The sequence below is a fragment of the Amborella trichopoda genome, chromosome 1, assembly GCF_054954075.1.
Source record: "Amborella trichopoda isolate Santa Cruz 75 chromosome 1, AtrichopodaSantaCruz75HAP2 v2.0, whole genome shotgun sequence".
In the NCBI taxonomy this organism is placed as follows: domain Eukaryota; kingdom Viridiplantae; phylum Streptophyta; class Magnoliopsida; order Amborellales; family Amborellaceae; genus Amborella; species Amborella trichopoda.
In genome coordinates, this window is record NC_142336.1 from 666,896 (window position 1) to 686,251 (window position 19,356).

Sequence of the window (19,356 nt, forward strand, 5' to 3'; positions counted from 1 at the left end):
CTTACACATGCACCACTCCTCTAAAGCAAACATAGACCTTAATGTGATTCTCCTCCTATAAATGCTCTGTAGACTAAGGTAGGCAATGGCAAATCTAGTGACCTCAGGCCTCACTAACTCTCTTTTTTTTGTAAACTTGCGCATCATGCTAAGTGTAAGTATGTGACTGTATATAAAGATTGTAACATCCTTGGCCTTAAAAATAATTCTTTTAATAGTAGGCAATTCACCAATTGCTTCAAGCATAAGATCTACGCAATGTGCAGCGCAAGGAGTCCAAAATATGCGAGATCTCTTCTGTCGAAGCAAATGACCTGTAGCTAGATTGGGAGCAGTATTATCTGTCACCACTTGAATTATAAGTTCCTCCCCAACCTCCTTAATGCCCTTATCAATGAAAGAAATATATAATGCGCATCATGAACGTCAATGAAAGCATCTATTGAGCGCAAACTAACTGTACCCGTGATACAATTTACTAATAACTTCATGTTACTCCTCCTATCACTCCACCTATCTGTCATTAAATAAACCCCAAATTTAGCTCATCCCTCCTTATGAGTATTGAGATATTCGTTAGTGTACTCGACTTCTTTCTTCAATAGTGGCTCTCTAATCTCATAAGGAGTTTGAGCTTTCAAACCTGACCCAAATTGCCCAATTGCTTCCAACATTGTATGGAAGCTATTCAAGCGAGCAGTGTTAAAAGAAATGCCCGTATGGTAAAACCACCGAGATACACTAAATCACCCTGACTCTATCTTCCTTCTTAAACCTATTTTCAATTGTCACTTGTTTTTTCCTCTTTCCTCCATTGCCTTTCTCAATTACTGTCTCAAGGTTAAATGTAAAAAAACTATCTATAGGCCCTCTCGTACGAGCCTTCTTAGACCCAAAAGCCCTATTGGTCATAGAACTCTGAGTACGACTCATGGCTACCTCTTCTTCCCCATCTTCATCCTCTTCTTCAGTGTCAATATTATCATAAAAAGTATGGACCCCTGACTTTAATTCTGCTATATCCTTTTTTTTTGGCAACTTTTTTACTCTTTTCAACTTCAATGTACTCCAAAATTTTTTTCTTTACAAGATCTGAGACTTTGTTGCATGGGGCAACATCACCTCTAATACCAGCAAGATGTTTCTTAAATCTATTTATGACGGCATTAGAAACATGTCCACAGAAATTTTATTTTTGTCATTCTTATCAAGGTTAACACAATATTTCTATCCCAGATCTCCACCTCTAGTAGACCCCGCAGAAGACATCTCAAATTGGAAAAATAAAACTCAAATAAAGATTACAGACTGACATTTTCTACCCAATCTCTAATCTTTGATATTGGTTACCTCAATCGAGCTACGAATCAACTGACTAGTCTTCTAATGCCATCAATAGCACCCTAAAAATAATTTCAATCAGAAAAACAAACTTTTCAATCCACAAAAAATACTTTCGACTCTCATAAATAAGTTTAAGTTTAAGATTAAGGTTTTCTTGTTTTATACAAACTTGGGGTCAAAATGACCCCCTTGCCCTTTTGGGCGAAGTTAAAAACAAAAAAAACGCCCACTTTCATGGGCGACCGCCTAAGTACAGCCCCCCGTGTTGGGTGTCCAGGTCGAAGCGTGCAGAAATTTTTTTCTGGGCACCTAGGTCTCGGGCGGACCGTTTTTTGAAACATTGGATGGCACAACCAAAATCCATAGGATCCCACTGCCTTTTAAGTTCCCAACAAAACCTGAGCTACAAGAACAAACTTTTTTTTTTTTTTGATGAAAGCTACAAGAATAAACTATATGTGGGCAAATCCACCACCACAATGGTCACTTGTAGGAGGGAAACCATTCACCATATAAAACCAGGACATTTGAAAATCTCCTAATCTAGTGACCTATATCTCACACTGTGACTATCCAGATAATTTCATTTTTATGGACAACAGCACACAATAATTACCCATACAAACAGCAATACCTACACAAGCATCAGCCTGCAAAGATGTCAGTATTACTTCCCTTCCAAAATCTCCATAAAGCAAATTTTTGGCTGGGTTAAAATCTTCATAAACCTATCATTATGCAATTCCATGAAAGAGAATAACCAATCAAGTTGCACGGTAACCAGATCCATTCCAACACCAAACCATCTGAATTCAGTGGCCTCCGCAGACAACTTCAAAGCAAAAGCAAATAACACAATTCAAAACTCTCAATGCATGACAATCATTGAGTTCAAAACGAGGTTTAATGGGTATGATATGCAGCAGAAAACAGAATGTTTGAAGGCATGACTAAAGATTTCTCCAGAAGAAACTCCGCACTCTGACCGAGAAAAAAGAACAGCTGTTTTTAAGTTAGCAGTTTTTAAGTCCTTCTGAGTGAATGGGTCTGTCCTATTTCCATGTGAATTGCAAAAACCAAAGAAATATGGATAATAATAATGTGAGTGTGATCGACTCTGTCAAGCCATGTGAGTGTGGTTAGGTGAATTGGCTCATCAATAGACAGAATTGCATTCTCTTTAATTAACAGTTACATAGGTCATTGAGTTAACTATTACAACAACAACAAAGTGACACATTAATTAACAACTTACTGCACGCGCCAAAATCAAAATATAGCTACATAAATTTTTTCAAATCATACAATACCTGCAACTTAAGGAATGCATTTTCATCTCGAAGAGAGATCACTTCCTGCCAATTAACAGGACCAGCAATCATATCAATGAATAAAAACATAATAAGCATTTCTCAGAGAAATAAACATTAATTCTCTTAATAAATGAAAATCTATGCAACCATACTCATCTAACCTGTGGTAACTCTCCACTAGCCACAGCAATATGTGGTGCATAAAGCTTTCTAATATCTTTGAGCATACATTTCTTCTTACACTGTGGACACTGTAAAGAAAAACTAACCGTTCAATGAATAAAAGATGTAGCAAGGGCAGCATTATTAGCATCCTCACAAAACAAAAAGCATGTTCCCTCACTCATATTAAACAAATACTATCTTTCCATTATTTCTCCCACACTGTTGAATCCATTTTTCAATGCAGGACTGTCCATTTAAGTGCCCACAAGAAAGACAACTGCAATCATGAAACATCAGAAAGTGATCTTTTCAGATGACAAACTATAGAAAAGGAAAGCCAATAGCTGAAGAAGCACCCAAGTGCTCAAAATTTTCAAATCAATTGACAATTGCAAGATATATGGGAAGTACTCAGTGCTTCACAATAAATAGCCAAAAGAAATGGACACATGAAACATATACACATCTATTGCAGGTTCACATCTCACAAACTAAACCTAGAAAGCAACAAAAACTAGAAAGACTGTCGAGATTGCAGAGTCAAAAGCAAAATAAATTTTAAAATCATATTCATCATCATCATCATCATCATCATCATCACCATCATCATCAGAGCCTTTTCCCAATTCTTAAGGTCGGCTACACGAATCCTGATCTGCCATTCTATTCTATCGAAGGTCATACCCTTAGCGGGGCCATAAGTCCCCATATCTTTTCTCACTACTTCCAATCATGTCCTTTGGGCCTACCTCTTGCCCTTTTTAAGCCTTCAACTTGAATCAACTCGCACCCCCCTAACAGGTGTTGTTCTAGGTCTGTATTACACATGGTTATATGTGTTACACATGGTTAACCCACCTAAATCTACTTTCTCTTATCCTATCGCCTACTGTAGCTACACCTAAGTTCTCCTGAATGTATATATTTCAAATTCTATCCCTTCTTGTCTTGCCACTCATCCATCTCAACATCCTTATCTCAATTACTCCCATCCTATGGGTATGTTGTTTCACGACCATCCAACATTCTGTCCCATAAAGCAAAGTTGGTCGTACATTTGTTTTGTAGAACTTCTCCTTCAGCTTTATCAGTATGCGGCGATCACATAAAACTCCGCTTACATATCTCTACTTCACCCACCTGGCTCTAAGTTTATGTGAGACATCATACTCAATCTCTCCATTTTCCTAGATTATCGACTCAAGATATAAAGTGACTCTTTTTGGTATTTCTTGGCCGTCAATCTTAACTACTTCCTCGTCCTTACTCCTATTATTACTAAACAGGCATTCCATATACTATGCTTTAGTCCTGCTAATTTTTAAACTTTTAGATTCTAGAGTATCCCCCAAAGTTCTAACTTTGTGCTAACGTCGTTTCAGGTCTCAATAATCAAAACCATGTCATTCGTAAACAACATACACCATGCTACCTCATCTTGTACGTGCCTAGTTAAGTTGTCCATAACTAAGATAAAGATGTATGGGGTTGTCTCACGTGAGTCGTAACTCTTGAGTTAAGACACCAAGATGTGCCCTTGGGGTTGGCTAGCAAAGTTTCGAAGACCACACATGCAGTTCTTTTTGGCCCCAGGATTTTTGTTGGACCAGCAATCTCTCGCTATGTGGCCCACTCTCTTGCATATGAAGCTAGTTCTAGTCTCTCTCTTTCCCTTATAATCTTTCTCTCTTTTCTTTTCCTCTCCTCTCTTTTAATTTTTATTCTTGTCCTTCCCCTTATAAGGTGTAAAGAAAGGTTGAGATTTTACCATGTGTACCGCTTCCTTGTACCGGTGCATTACATGTGTTCCTCCTTTCTTGCTCACCTTTGAGCAATGTGATGAGCTCCTCCATCCTTGGAGCCATTTCTCGGGCTGAGAGAGACGTGACAAAGGTCTCCCAAGAATTGGGGGAGTGCTCCGGCATGTGAACCACTTGCATTGGTTCCAGGGGTCGCTTATTGATTGCCTCCATCTCTCGAACAAGTACTCGGAAAGTATGCACATGTTCCGATATTTTTGTACCTTCGACCATTTTCATATTGTTGTATTTCTTCATAGCCACTGACTGCCTCATGAGAGAATATTTTGCATATACCGTCTCGTGCATGCCTTTTGTAGTCTTGATTGGCTCATACTCTAATGCGTATGAGTCATTCATAGAGCAAAGTAAGATATGCCTAGCACGCATATTCTTATGCTTCCATGAAGCATATGCAACACTTATAGCTTGAGATAAATTGCTTTTCGGATGATGAGGACGATGCTCAGTTTGTATCTCGTGCAAACCCTCCTCATAAAGCACATAGTCAATCTTGCGCTTCTATGAGTAGTTTGTCCCATCGAACCTTTCGATATTTAGGGTCTCCGACATAAAAGTGTGTGCAGTCATATTTCTTTTCCCAAAGCAAATACAAGACTCAAATAAAAAAAATAAAAACTCCTAACGGCAACAAGAAATCTTGCTTTGATACTAATGAAATTCGGACAAGGTGATCTATCATGGTGTATATAGTTCTTTATTTTTCTTTTTTTCACCGACTAGAACACTTCCAAAGGTCCAAGTACAATAAGCCTTACTTGAAATAAACAAATAAATAACTGAAAGTGGTCCTCACTTGCTGCCACTAATTACAACTTCTTTTATTCATCAAATAAAACCAACATAATGCCTATGGGAAATGAAAGCATAAAAATAGAAGTACTGTAGAGCACAAAATAAAGATGCTGAAAGATTATCTAAACCGAACTTAGTACAACCCACACCAGGTCTACTACTCCAATGGCGCACGGGATTAATGGTCTATCTTGGTTCTACCTAGCATGGAAAGCATTGGCTACTACCCTAATATGTATGAGTGCTATGGAACCTTGGACCACAAACTAAGCCTCAATGCCTTAGGCTATGGGGCGTGTCTCCCCTCTTAGATCTAGGTGGGGCGTGGCCCCTCTTTCTTTCTAACTATTATGCTAAGGGAGAGATGAGAGATTTTAGAGAGAAGAGAGAAGCCTAGGGGTGGCATACCACGCTAGAGAGTATAGAGAGCGAAATGAGAGAGAGAGGTATAGAGATTTGTGAAGAGAGAGCCCCTATTTATAGACTCAAGGGGTCACGATTTCCTTAGGGTTAGCCATCCTTAGTGTGATTAGATCCAAATCATTGATCATAGGAGACTTGTGGGGTAAGAGATATGAGTCATCCAATCTTTAGATCAGTCATTATGATTCAAAGGAAGGTGCTAGAACCTTATTCTTCAGCTTCATAAACCTAATCCCATCAAATAATGAAATATGGAAAATATTATCAATCTTGTTTTAATTTTCTATAATATTCTTACACATGATATATCGATTGAAATCAAGCTTCCTTAATTTCAAATCATATTATAATTTATCAACAAGCCTCGGTGGCTTGACAATGTTATAATAAGTAAGAAGCAATCTAGGTGGGGCGTGCCACCCTAGGTAGCCTCATGTGGGTCCCATCAATTTTTCCCTGTGATTTAATTAATGGTGGGCCTAAAGCTCATCATGGGACCCCAGATGTCTAGTAACTTATAAAATTCATAAATTGATTTTTAAAAGATTGAAAATAAACTTTATTTTTCTCTGTTTATTTAAATACTTAAAATTGAATATCAATTCATTTGCAAAATTAAAATATCCAGATACTCATAAAAATTCAAATAATCATTCTAAAAATTATTTAACATCAAAATAATCAAAATCGAATAATTTTAATGGGAATCAGATCTGACTAAGTCTAGCAATTATAATATCGCTGAAGCACTTCATCTTCTACTGTGAACTATACTCAACACTTGCTTTCTCAAACTAACCTAACAGTTTCCATGACCTACAGACCACTGCAAGGGTTCATGATTGGGCTACCAAAGTCAACCAATAGGCAAGGGCACAATCTCAGTCTATGGATTACATGTTCTCCTCTAGAGACGAGTCCAAGGTCACACAGACCTAATTCAATCACAGCTTTATGGTGAATAGGGGTAATCTCTTGAACATATACATGCTTCACCCTCAATGGTGACTCGCTTTCCCGATACGGCTATCACATGTGCATGACGTGTGCTGGCTTAGTGATGAGGCTTTGGCCCTCATCTCTAGAGGCCTACTATCACCCACAAGGGTCACACAGTCCCTTGGTTCACTCTCCTGAGCAACTCAGACCTCATAAAGGGATGAACCTTCAAACCTTCATTAGTTTAAACCCATGCCAGGCAATAGAGGTTTTCCAACTTGACTGGCCTAGAATGTTAAGCTAAGTATGAGTATACTATTTGCCTATAATGTTATAAACTCCCACTGAGTTTATGTTCAACTCGACTGGCCTAGAACATTAAGCTAAGTCTGAGTATAAACTCCCACTGCGTTTATGTTTCATTGCATCAAATATTTGAATACAAGCTCTCATAAGGCCTTTAATGGCCACAGAAACCTCTCAGATTGACCAATCCAAACGTCATGCCAGAACAACACCCTAAAAGCCTTATGGGGTCTAAAGCGGATACTAGCCTTGAAGAGGGAGAGACTTTTACTGATAGACCTGCAAATGCCTAAGGCATTGCTATTGAGTTACCTCTGAGGAGCCATTCAGAGTTACAGCAATGGTATTTGTGTCTCAACACAGCTAGCCAAAGGTGGTCAAAGTGGGTGGCCGAGCACCACCACCATTTCCCAACGAGGGCCAGATTGTTTGCTCAGAGAGGTCGAATGCCCAGACCACCTTTAGAGTTAGGGAAACAGACATTGACCCAAGAGATAAGATGGAACTTGTGGTCGCCTTCTCCCGAGCAAAGGAACTTACTCATAAGTTGTTCTAGCCTTGTAGTCACTGAAGCTGGAATATGGAAGAGGGACTTTTGGAACATAGGAATATTGGCTAGGGTAGCCTTGATTAGAGTCGTCCGTCCTGAAGAGGAAAGATAACGTCCTTTCTAGCCCGCAGATTAGCCATCCTGCAGAGGAAGATAACGTCCTTTCTAGCCCGCAAATCTGCTATCAAACTTATCTATAAGGTGACTCCACAAGTTATGTTTGGACTTGCTTAGGCAGAGGGGGAGACCAAGATAGGTTGAGGGTAGGTGGTAGACTTTACAACCCCATTTGCGGGCGAGTATGTTGATAATGTTAGGGTCAGCTGCTACCCCAATCATTTTGGTTTTGTCCATGTTTGCTTTTGAAACCTGTGGCCAGCTGGAAATATTTGATGAACAGAAGGAGGTTTTTTGTTACGGAGAGGCGCTGCAGAAGACAAGAGTGCTGTCGGCATATTGGAGATGGGGTACAATGGGACCTTGGTTGGCGATCTGGAAGTCTTTGAGAAGACTATGCTTGAAAAGGCTAGAGATTAACCTACTGAAAACCTCAGCCACAATTGCAAAAAGAAAGGGCGAGAGAGAGTTGCCTTGCCTGAGTCCTCTCAAAGAGGGGAAATATCCTTTGGGTGAGCCATTGATTAAGATACAGAATGAGGGGCTAGAGATGCACCCCTGTCAGTGTTTCAAAAAGCGCTAGGTGGCCCCTAGGCGGCCATGGGGGTCCAAGTCGCCCAACGGCTAGGCGGGCGCCCAGAGCCTAGGCAACCCAGTTGAAAAAAAAAAAAACTAAGACCATAATCCCAATATTTTGATAATCCATAAAACCATAATCTATATTTTTCATACAATGCTAAAACAGTAAAACCATACAAGCATACGCTGATAGTCTAATATACTGTAGACTCTACACACAAAAGTTAGATAGTAGAACTAGAAATTAGAAAGTAGAAACTAAAAAAAAATATACAGAAATTCAGAAAATATACAGACACAATAGTCAACACTCAACACAACAATAACACTTAACACCAAGAGTCTTCAGTCATCACCATCATCATCATCATCAGAAGGAATAGGGTCAGCTTCATCATATGCATCAGAATTGAGACCATCATCATCAGAGTCAGCTCCCTCTTCAATATAACGCTCTTCCTCCTCTGTTCTTCTGAATTTGCCTCTTCCTCCTCTTCTTCTACCTCCTTCTTACTAATATGTGCAGATGAGGTCCTAGGAGTCTGGGCTGCTCTACCCTTTTCTATCTTTTTGTGCTTCCCTGAACTGAAATATTGTATAATTTCCTCCCTGGTAGCCTAGGAACATTTTTACATGGGGCAACGTCCCCCTTAATACCGGTAAGGTGTTTTTTAAACCAGTAAATGCCCCCATTAGTATCATTTCCACAATAATTACATTTAATACGATTTTTGTTATTCGGATTCGGGTTATAACCATACTTCCAACCTGGATCACCACTTCTAGAAGAATCTGGAGAAGATATTTCTGTAGAACAAGGTTTATTTTCATCATTTTCTGGTTCTTTTAAATTCAGAAGTTGTCCAATCTCATCTCGAATAGCTTCAAGAACATTTTTACAGAAAGCAACATTCCCTTTAATATCAACAAGGTGTTTCTTGAATCAGTTGATACCCCCATTGGTATCTTTTTCACAAAAATTACACCTTATACAATTTTTATCGTTTGGTTTTGGGTTATAACCATACTTCCAACCCGGATCACTTCTTCTAGACGTAGCAGAAATAGATCTATTCAAATGACAAGGATTGTGTTCCTGTTTTGGTTTTACAAAACTCATATATTGCTTAATCTCCTCCCTGATAGCTTCAGGAACATTTTTACAAGGGGCAACATTTCTCTTAATACCGGCAATATGCTTCTTAAACCGGTCTATTTCCCCTTTCGTATCTTTTTCAAAAAAATTGCATCTAATGCAATTTTTGTCATTTAGATTCGGGTTATATCCATATTTCCAACCCGGATCTCCACTTCGACTAGATCCTGAAGAAGACATCTCAAAATAAAACAAGCAATCTAAAAAATAAATTTTTGCACTTACTTTGATTGCTCGAACTCCAAACTCCCACCTCTGAGATGTTTTCTAGTACTAAAACACTAAAAAACACCCTCTAATAGGATTATAAATCTCCAAAACTAAATCAAATTTACCTAAGTGATGTTTGGATCCGTTTTCTATAACTTTGAGAAGCACTTCGATCCAATGAAAGTCACAAAATTTAGTTTTCTTGATGTTTCTTTCTCTCTAAAATGGGTTCTTGTGGGTTTAGGTTTGAAATGAACCTAAAACCTATCCTTCAAACCTTTTATATTTCAAAAAAAACAATACAACTTAAAAAAGAAAAAAAATCCGCCCTTGGGCGGGGCTCAGGCCCTGGGTTCCTGCCTGGGCGGGTTCCGTGCTACCTAGGCAGCCGCCCAAGGTTGTTCGCCCAGTTTGGCTGCTGAGGCCTGAGCGATGCGCCCAAGCCTTCCGAACGGCCTAGGTGGGCGGTTTAGTTTTTGAATCACTGACCCCTGCATCCATGCCCACCATCGGAGACTGAAACCCATCCGAGCATGGTTTCGTCGAGAATACCCCAGTTAACATGGTCATAAGTTTTTTCCCATTCGAGCTTGATTACCACCACATGAACCTTGGCGATGTGTCTGAAATGGACGGCTCCATGAGCCACTAGAGCCCGATCCAAGATTTGGCGTTCTTTGATGAAAGCTCCCTAGAATGGGGAGATGACCTAGCCAAGAACTTTTCTGAACCTGGATGCCAAGACTTTGGACAAAATCTTGTAAGAGAAGTTGAAAAGACTAATGGGGCAGAAATCTTTGAGTACTTCTGCCCCTTCGATTTCGACTAATGGGGCATAAATCTTTGAGTTCTTCTGCCCCTTCGATTTCGAGGATAAGGGCCATAAATGTCATGTTCATGACCTTGTGGATGGTGGTCCTAAAATGAAAGTCATTGCAAAAAAACAATAAGTCCGGTTTTAGCACTTCCCAAAAGGATTTGAAAAGAGCAATGGGGAACCCGTCAGGGCCAGGGGCTCGGTCATGGCCCAAAGATTTGATAGCCCTGAGAACTTCGTCTTTTTTGAAAGATTTCTCAAGCCAAGCAGCTATGTCAGGAATAGGATTTTAAATTGAATGCGAGCCATGGTGGGTCTGGGCCCTGTGTGAGCCTAGAATAGAGTGCATATGTGATTAGTGAAGTCTATGTCGATCTTTGAGGCCAGGTTCAGTGTATTGTTTCCCACCTTGAGTTGGGAAATAATGTTATCCCTTCTCCTGTAATTTGCTATTATATGGAAGAGTCTAGTATTGTGATCCCCTAGTTTGAGCCACTTGACTCTCGACCTCTGAGACCACTTCCTTGCTGAGGAGTACCTGGAATAAAAGTTTCAGTTGGGATACGATATCCCTTTCACTTAGGGTGAGGGGGCGACTCTCCTCAACTGTGTCCCAATAACTGATGGAGTGGAGAATGGATTCATTTTAGGGTCTGAAATTTCAATTTCTTTTTTTTTTTTTTTGAACCCAATTAAGTTAAATGGAGTCGCCCGAGTAACTCGGCTCGGTCAAGGGCCGAGTACCTTGGCTGAGTCATTTTTCTGTACATCGGGAAAATGCAATCATGGTATTGGAGAGCTATTAAATGAGCATGATGCAGAACAAATCATTGCAAGGGATCTAAAGCAAAAAAAGGTACACTAGCTTCTTATAGCTACCAATGCAAGTGCCTATAACAAATGGAACATTCCGTACATGGACAGAGATTTACTTTCCATGAAGAGGACAAAAAATCCATTGAGTCCCTCAAAATCCATGATATCAACAGCCACAGAATCAGAGTTGAAGATGACAGCTATGGCTCATATAGATATCCTAATGATGAGCATAATGGGGATGATAATATTATATCACTAGCATGTGTTCATGCCTTAATTAACTTGATGCAGAAGTTGAGAAATGCAATTTAAAGGCTTGAACTGTGACAATCAATCAAAAAGTAGGGGAACTTATGCTTTTGGACCACAACTTACAAGGCAGCAATTCGAGCAGCCAATGATGCTACGAGAAAGAACTCACTGAATGAAGACTGCATTATGGTGCTTGTGACCATGCTTCTCCGTAGATTTCCCACCTAACCAGATGTTCCAAAAAACATATAATTGGATAAACATTAAAATCCCTGGAGCTCATAGTTTCCAAAAAAATTATGATTGGGGAAACATTAAAATATCTAGTGTAGAAAGAGAGAGAGAGTTTAAAATTCCTAGCGCAGAGAGAGAGCATAATAACAAACTTGTGACAGCATTTTGATAAGGAGCAATGGAGTTTCAACTATGTGAAAGTCTCCTACAAGCATAAACCAGAATATGAATGACGATCACTTATTAACAGATTCCAGTCCCACGAAAGTGTGGTAGCAGCCAGTTTATATGAACCTGATCACATGACGGACATTTGAAAGAGTGGGATGTTGGAAAAGGCGGCTGTGATTAGGGCTATGTGGCCCCCCAAGGAGAGAAACTGGCATCGCCAGGTTGCAGGCTTGCACTCAAAACTTTCCACTACCAACCCATAAGGTTGTTGGGATTTGCCTTAGCATGGTGGTAGGCCTAGCTATTTGTTGGGTTGGTCCCACACCCATGCATTAGTCTAATAGGATGATTATTTCACTATATACATGTGTCTAACGCACGCATGCACACAAATTCATACACATGCACGAGCACACTCACACACAGTACAATGTTGAGTGACTCATTCGGCCTCCTCAATAACCAACATAATTCATGAGGGAGCGTACATTTTTTGTTTCTCTACAATGAGCAGGCAAATCAATTGAAATACAATTGGGATACAATAAATGATCACCATGACATAAATTCAGTGCCAAAATAATACAGTAATAATCAAGGCACTATCAAGGTAATAATAAAACTTTCAGTTTAATGATGGATACATTTACATTAGTTCAATAAACATGGATATTAATATCACCAACAGACAAACAGTCAACAAGCAGTTACATGTGGAATGAAACATAATAGTGACCTCAATATAAAATAATGCAAAAGCCTAATACGCCATTTCACTCACCCCCTATAGTTGGTGATGGATCCCCTACTATTGATTAGTCATTCACAAGCTTGACCAAGACACATTTTTCTTGATAAGCATTGAGCAAAATATTTCATGGCAATTGGTTTAGTGCATAAATTTGCAACAGACTAAATGATCCCCAAAAGCAACCTACACTGTATGCATGATTCTCACTAGTACATGGAAGACCTAAATGGAAATGAAGAGAACTATATATTAAATACCAATCATAACCTCTGGTTTTACACTTCTAAAATGCCATAAAATCAAATCTCTTTTTTGTAGTGTTAAATAAAAATCAAACTGTTTACTGAGAAAAAGTTCTCAACTAGCACGGTAGCTGAGTGCTTCCAAGTCATTGCCGAGTGTGGCACCCGAAATTCAGAAGGCTGTTGACTAATCTCGAAATCCCAGAATTTCAGGCCCTAACCTCCCTCCTCCACTCCACTTTCTTGCCTTTTGAGGGGGATGATAAAATTGATAAAATGATTTGGACCCCCCCCTCCCCCCCCCATCTCTCTTCTAGTTCCCCTACGGTGGTCAAGGCCTGGTTCCCCTTGGTTCCTCCCAAGATCCCAAATGTTCAATTGGATCACATTGTCTGAGAGAGCCGTGACTATCGACCAACTTCAAAGAAGAGGTTTACCTAATAGGTGCACTATGTGCCTAGAAGAAGAGGAGACTAATGCCCATTTGTTCATCCATTACCCTACAGCCAGCTCTGGTGGGGGGCACCTACTTCAGCTCTTTGGCTGGTCGTGGGTGACCCCATCATCCATTTCTCAGCTGGTCAACACCTTCCTCTCTCCTCCATGGACCAGACAGGGGAGATACCTTGGCGTGCAGCGGTTGCAACTACCCTTTGGGTGATCTGGTTAGAGTGCAACAATCACACATTTAGATGGGAGAAGTTGCACCCAATGGCACTATTTGATAAAGTTATAGCGCTTGTTATATTCTGGGCTAAGAATCATAACCTCTTCGAGCATTGCCCACTCTCATACTTCCAACTCAATTGGAGAAACTTACTCTCCCTCAAAACAGCTCACATATCTTGTTCCTCCCTTTGGAGACCCTGGAACAGGGCCAAGTCAAACTTAACTTTTGACGATTGCTCTCTCAGCAACCCTGGCCCTGCTGGTCTTGGGGGCACCTTCGGAGATTCTGGGGGCTCCACGCTGTTTTTTTTCACCCACTTCGCGGGATTTACAGACTCCACGGTAGCCGAAGCCTTGGCCCTCTTGGTGGGAGTTCGCTGCTTCAACCCCACATTGGGTGCAACTCTGATTGTAGAGGGGGATTCAAAGAATGTAATAGCTTCGGCTACCAGATCCTCCCTTGGCCCATGGAGATTGGAACGCATCTTTGATGAGATTTTCCACCTTTGCAAGGCTATGCAGCTGGTTCGGCAACATACTTGGAGGAAGGCCAATGCCATCGCAGATGCCCTCACTAAGGAAGGCGCCTCTCAGCAGAACTAGTAGGAGGCTTTTGAACATCTTTTTGAGCTCTAGATAGCACTTTTGTTTTACTTATATACTTGAGCATGCATAGCATATATAGCATTTTTTGGACCCCATAAGGGGTTTTTGACACCTGAACACCCAGTCTGTGGGTGGTTCATTATCTTGTACACCTCCCAAATCAATACAGTTAACCGTTTCAAAAAAAGTTCTTAACTAGAATTAAAATCAAAATCTTTGCTAAGAAAGGTTCTATACCTAGCACTAGAACATCAGTCATAAAGGACTCAAGCCCAGTCAACATGAAATAATGAAGTATCTCAAGCAAACCAAATGAAAAAGAAAACTACCAATTGTCACTAGCTTCAATGTAGCTGTATTTTATCGATAGAGGTCTAGAGGCTTCCCAACATGACCATCTAGTGGCATATAGAGGGCCAAAAAAAAAAAACTTTCATATATATGGGGATAATTTACAATCCACAACCCTTCAAATTACAAAGGTTAATGTTAGAGTGAGCTGTGAAAGGTGGATTTACTATGTGGTTTCTTTTCTAAACAAAATTATTTTTTGTTATATCTTGTGCTCATCAAGTAAGTGTGTTTATATTATTAAAAAACAAGAGGTACTTTTGTCATTTTTATAAGGGATAAAGTTAATTTTTTACTGAAGGACAAGGTACCATACAGATAAAATTTCTCGACACTGACTTCTAAACTACCATTATATTTTTAAAAAAAATGTAATTTGCCCTTACTTAATGATTACAAAAAGTAATGATCTTTTTTTGATAAATACAGTCATTACAACTCATTCTAACATTAACTTTTGTATTTTGAGAAGTTAACTCTAAACAAATTCATATATATATATATATATATATATATATATATATATATATATATATATATATATATATATATGCAGAGAGAGAGCACCTGACTAGCAAATCGACACAATTGCTGCTAGAAAAAAGCAACTCAATACAACAAGCAATAAGGACACCATGACTGGTTGTCATCACTCTTTTAAAACAAAGAATAACAATGTACAACAATAAAATCCAAGGAAAATAAGAAAACAAAAAGATGGGTTTTTACTCTTTTGTCTCTCTTTACCAGGTCTCCTCTCAATGGAACCTGGACCCCCTTGACTGGTACAACTCAAGCCTTCCTTTAGCTTCGGGTAAAAGCTCATCCAGTATTGGGTCCTGAACCCTGGGCCCCTGTTTTGAAGCCCGTTCTAGCACAGTCAAAACCTCTGCTTGAGCAAGAGCCTCACTGTCAGGGACATTGAGAGCAATGTAACAGAGCAAAACAAGAGATGGGGTTTGAACCATGGATTCAAAATACACCAATTGAACCAAATGCTTGGCTCCACCTGCTGCTATAATGGCTTTAGAGTGATCGACATGGAGATAATTCTCCGTGCAAGCGAACTTGGTCAACGCAATGGCTGCCTCTCTCATGATTTTCTCTTCTCTATCGTCTAAAAGCGTAACCAGAGGACCAATGACCCTGGTTTCTCGAGCTTGAAATGTTCTAGCCAAGCAACCTATGGCAATGATACATGGGACCAATAGATTGGAATCAGCTTGCTCAACCACTCTTAGTAATTGATCAACCACTGCCTTGGCGGCTGGTGAATTGGGTTTGAAGGCCGACCGCCTAAGCTCGGCATCTTGCTCTGCAACCGAAGCTATCTCCATTAAAGCCATAGCCGAATTTTTCTGAACCTCATCAGGGCCCTTTTCGAGCAAAACAGCAAAACAGAGCAAGGCTTTCGATTCAGTTATACTTCGACAAATGACCACATTCCCTTTGGCCAATTTCGACAAGGCCTTGGCAGCCATGGCCTTCATAGAAGCCTTAGTCGCTGGGTCCTCATACTCTCTCCCCTTTAAGCTCACACCTGACAGCGACAACCCCTGTTTCCCATTCGACGAGGTTAACGAAGATGAAGATGACGAGTTCTGGTGATGCGTTTTGGTGGTGCTAGACACAAGAGCATGCATTCGAGACTGACTAGAGGACGGATGAACTGGGGTGTGGTTTCCAATACTATGGCCACGGTCATGGTGATGATCCCCGTGGTCCTCATGTGCATTGACAACCTTATTCGCCATGACCACCGAGTGAATCGACATGCCTCCCACCCTCTGCGGTGCCGCAACCGTGTATTTGCTATGCTCTTGCACTGTCTCAAAGGCGAGGTGGCTCACCAACAACCTAATTGAATTGTTTTGGGCGAAATGGTCCTGGCACTTAGGTTGATTGGCGGCAAGCTCAGAGACCGCCCAGGCCACCACAGCTTGGACCTTCATAGGCCCATCTTTCAGAAGCTTGGCGAAAGCTGAGCACACGCCGGCATGTATCATGTGATCGACACTCTCCGGATCTCGCCCCAACAGTCCAATCGCCAGAGCTGCGCTCTCTTGGCCTTCAATTTTCCCCTCCTTCAACAATTTCAGAAGAGGGGGAACCCCCCCCTCCTCAATAATAAGCTTCCCATAGCGATCATTATCCCGAGCCAAAGATACCAGAGATGCGGCGGCGTCTGCCTTCTCCTCCAACGATCCAGTGAACAAAGTAGCGATTTGCTCCCAAATAAGGCAGAGAATTGGCTCGTTCTGCGCAATAGGAGGGAGCCCCAGATCACCTCTATCCTCGCCACTCGCCGAGACCCGCAAGAGCCACGACACATCCCCAATCGAGTTCTCAAGCAGAGCAAACATCTTCTTGAAGGCAGCAGCCGGTATGATGGTGAAGACCCTCTTGACCAGGCCGTTGCCCTTGCATTTGCAGACAAGGGCATAGGCCTTCTCCAGCACCTGCTCAGTGTCGTCGATGATGCGGCGGGTGGGGCGCTCGTAGAGATCCGCACTGGCCCTCGCCGCCTGCCGGAGGAGGGCGGCGAGCTTCTCGGTCTTCGCCTTCAGCTCATGGCAGTCCTGCTTGCACGTTTGTGTGTCCTCGGCCGCCTTCGAAACGAGATCCGCTAATTGTATGGGCTTTACCAATAACTGCTTCACATTGTCAGCCATATTGACTTTGCAGTGACAAAAGCGCCACCTCTCCCTCTCCCTCTCTGAAACTCTACCTCTTCTTCTCGACTTTGCCGAGACAAAAGCGCCGCCTCTCCCTCTCCCTCTCCCGCGACAAAAGCGCCACCTCTCCCTCTCCCTCTCCCTCTCCCTACGAGGATCTCAATTACCAGAAAGTGCGATCTTTCGACTTTGCCGAGACAAAAGCGCCACCTCTCCCTCTCCCTCTCCCACGACAAAAGCGCCACCTCTCCCTCTCCCTCTCCCTACGAGGATCTCAATTACCAGAAAGTGCGATCTTCTTTGTTGGTTCAATCTTATGGAAAAATAGGAATAGACCTGAAAGAACGTTATTCGCTCATTTTTCTGAACATTACTTATGAAATAAGATCAGTCTCGAGCTAACATCAGTCTCAGTCCCGTGCCGCGACGCCACCTCTCCCTCTCTCTGAAACTCCTCGTCTTCTTCCTCTCCCTCTCTCTTCCGACGCTCTTCGTTCTGTCCTCCGCTTCTTCCTCTCCCTCTCTTCGGACACTCGTCCTGCAAATACGTTTTTGTCTTCCCATTGGTCAAAGAATGGGAAGGTTGTTATTTATTTATTATTGGGAAAATGACCTGCCCATGGATACTCCTGCGGGTCTGCCTAAAACCTGTAGTCCCCCCTCCAACTCAATAGGAACAATTGTTTCTGGGACCGCATTTTTGCAATATGCGGTCTAGAGGTAACCTCTAGGGGTATAAAGTATCCATCTTAAAAACCATTGTAACTAAGGGTCCAAATGTTTTTTTAATATAATTGGGGTAGGGTTTGTATAGAGCCAAGGCTCCGAACAATCGCGCACCTTCAAATAGTATCAAGAAATGTGGAAATCTTTGTAATAGCATTAAAATCTAATTTTATAAAAGTTAGAGCTTAAAAAACAGTGTAAATCGAGCATATCTATGAAAACCTTGAGACAATCAAAAAATGCGTTACAAGACGCATTATTTCCGAAACTTGAAATCCATTTTTTTCTCATGTCCATGCATCTTGATGTTGAGATGATCAATTTGATGATATTTCGGCATCACAATAACCTGTTCTAGTGAAATTTTTGAGGTGGGCTCCAATTTGATTGTTTAGAGCCTCAGCTCTATATAAATATAATTATTATTTTTATTTTTAAATAATTATATTCATGATCACCATATGAAATATTATATATTTTTTTAAAATTAAGATCAAATTATATTTAAAAAATATATTTATTACCAAACCCGCATTTCTACATATGCAAACTAGGCCACAAGTCAATCCTTGTCTGAAAAGTACTTTGAAGATTGAACATGTAAATTCCATTGTGGCTTTAAAATCAATTTTCAATACTCATTATAAAATTTGATGCACAACAAATTATAAGTACGAAAGAACACTTACTTTTGGGGTCAAAATAAACATTCTAGATATATTATAATATATATTTATTTTAAGGATGAAATCTTAAGTACTTTTTAATACTTTTTTTTATAGAAGGTCAAGATTATCGATTTGAAGGTTTTTCAATGTCTCCATATTTTTATGAGTTTTGAGATGAGACTTCACTTATTTCAACAAGGCCGCAGCCTCATCAAAATAGGTTCTTTTATTTATTTCCGTATAATATTATTCAAAACTAGTAAGATAGGGAGGAGAGAGGATAAGCCCAACGCTCATACTATGCTCCCGCAAGACCAGAGACTACAAATGCTCCCTGGGTTTGAAGGCTTCCTTGCTAGGTATTGACCACGTCAAACGGTTTTATTTCTTTGGAAAAGGTTAGGGAGAGGATGAGTCCGGCCCACCATCTGCTGGATCATAGTGTACATATGTTCCGTCGGTTAGAAAGCCTACGAGGTATATTTTTTTAATGTGACATTTGGAATCACATATGACTATTTTCAGAAAAAAAGCATTGGATTTTTAGTTTCCTAACCCTTAGATCTGACCCTCAAAAACTTAGATGATCCCAATTCAGTATTGAGATAGTATATTTTTCAAGAGTACATGAATAGCATAATTTATGACTTTGTTTGAC

At 40.6% G+C, this 19,356-nt stretch overlaps 1 protein-coding gene across 8 annotated transcripts; it reads right to left on the reverse strand.

Moving 5' to 3' along the window:
- Nucleotides 1-2,492: 2,492 nt before the first annotated feature.
- On the reverse strand, nt 2,493-17,869 carry LOC110006450 (uncharacterized). 8 transcript variants are annotated; one of them, XR_016053764.1, is made up of 5 exons: nt 17,550-17,869; nt 15,359-17,428; nt 11,775-11,829; nt 2,819-2,908; nt 2,493-2,699 (listed from the first exon to the last, which is right to left on the reverse strand). XR_016053764.1 is itself a non-coding variant. In XM_088864181.1 (2 exons), the coding sequence occupies exon 2, from the start codon at nt 17,299-17,301 to the stop codon at nt 15,388-15,390; it is 1,914 nt and encodes a 637-aa protein (XP_088720307.1). In that variant the 5' UTR covers nt 17,302-17,428; nt 17,550-17,869; the 3' UTR covers nt 15,222-15,387. The 8 variants fall into 8 exon arrangements, 1 of the variants encoding a protein (XP_088720307.1); XR_016053623.1 differs by having other exon boundaries at nt 11,729-11,829; XR_016053720.1 differs by lacking the exon at nt 11,775-11,829.
- Between the last annotated feature and the right edge of the window lie 1,487 nt (nt 17,870-19,356).

Bases quoted from the DNA above. Each gene is read 5' to 3' on its own strand.
- LOC110006450 (XM_088864181.1), bottom strand. From the start codon at position 17,301: ATGGCTGACAATGTGAAGCAGTTATTGGTAAAGCCCATACAATTAGCG.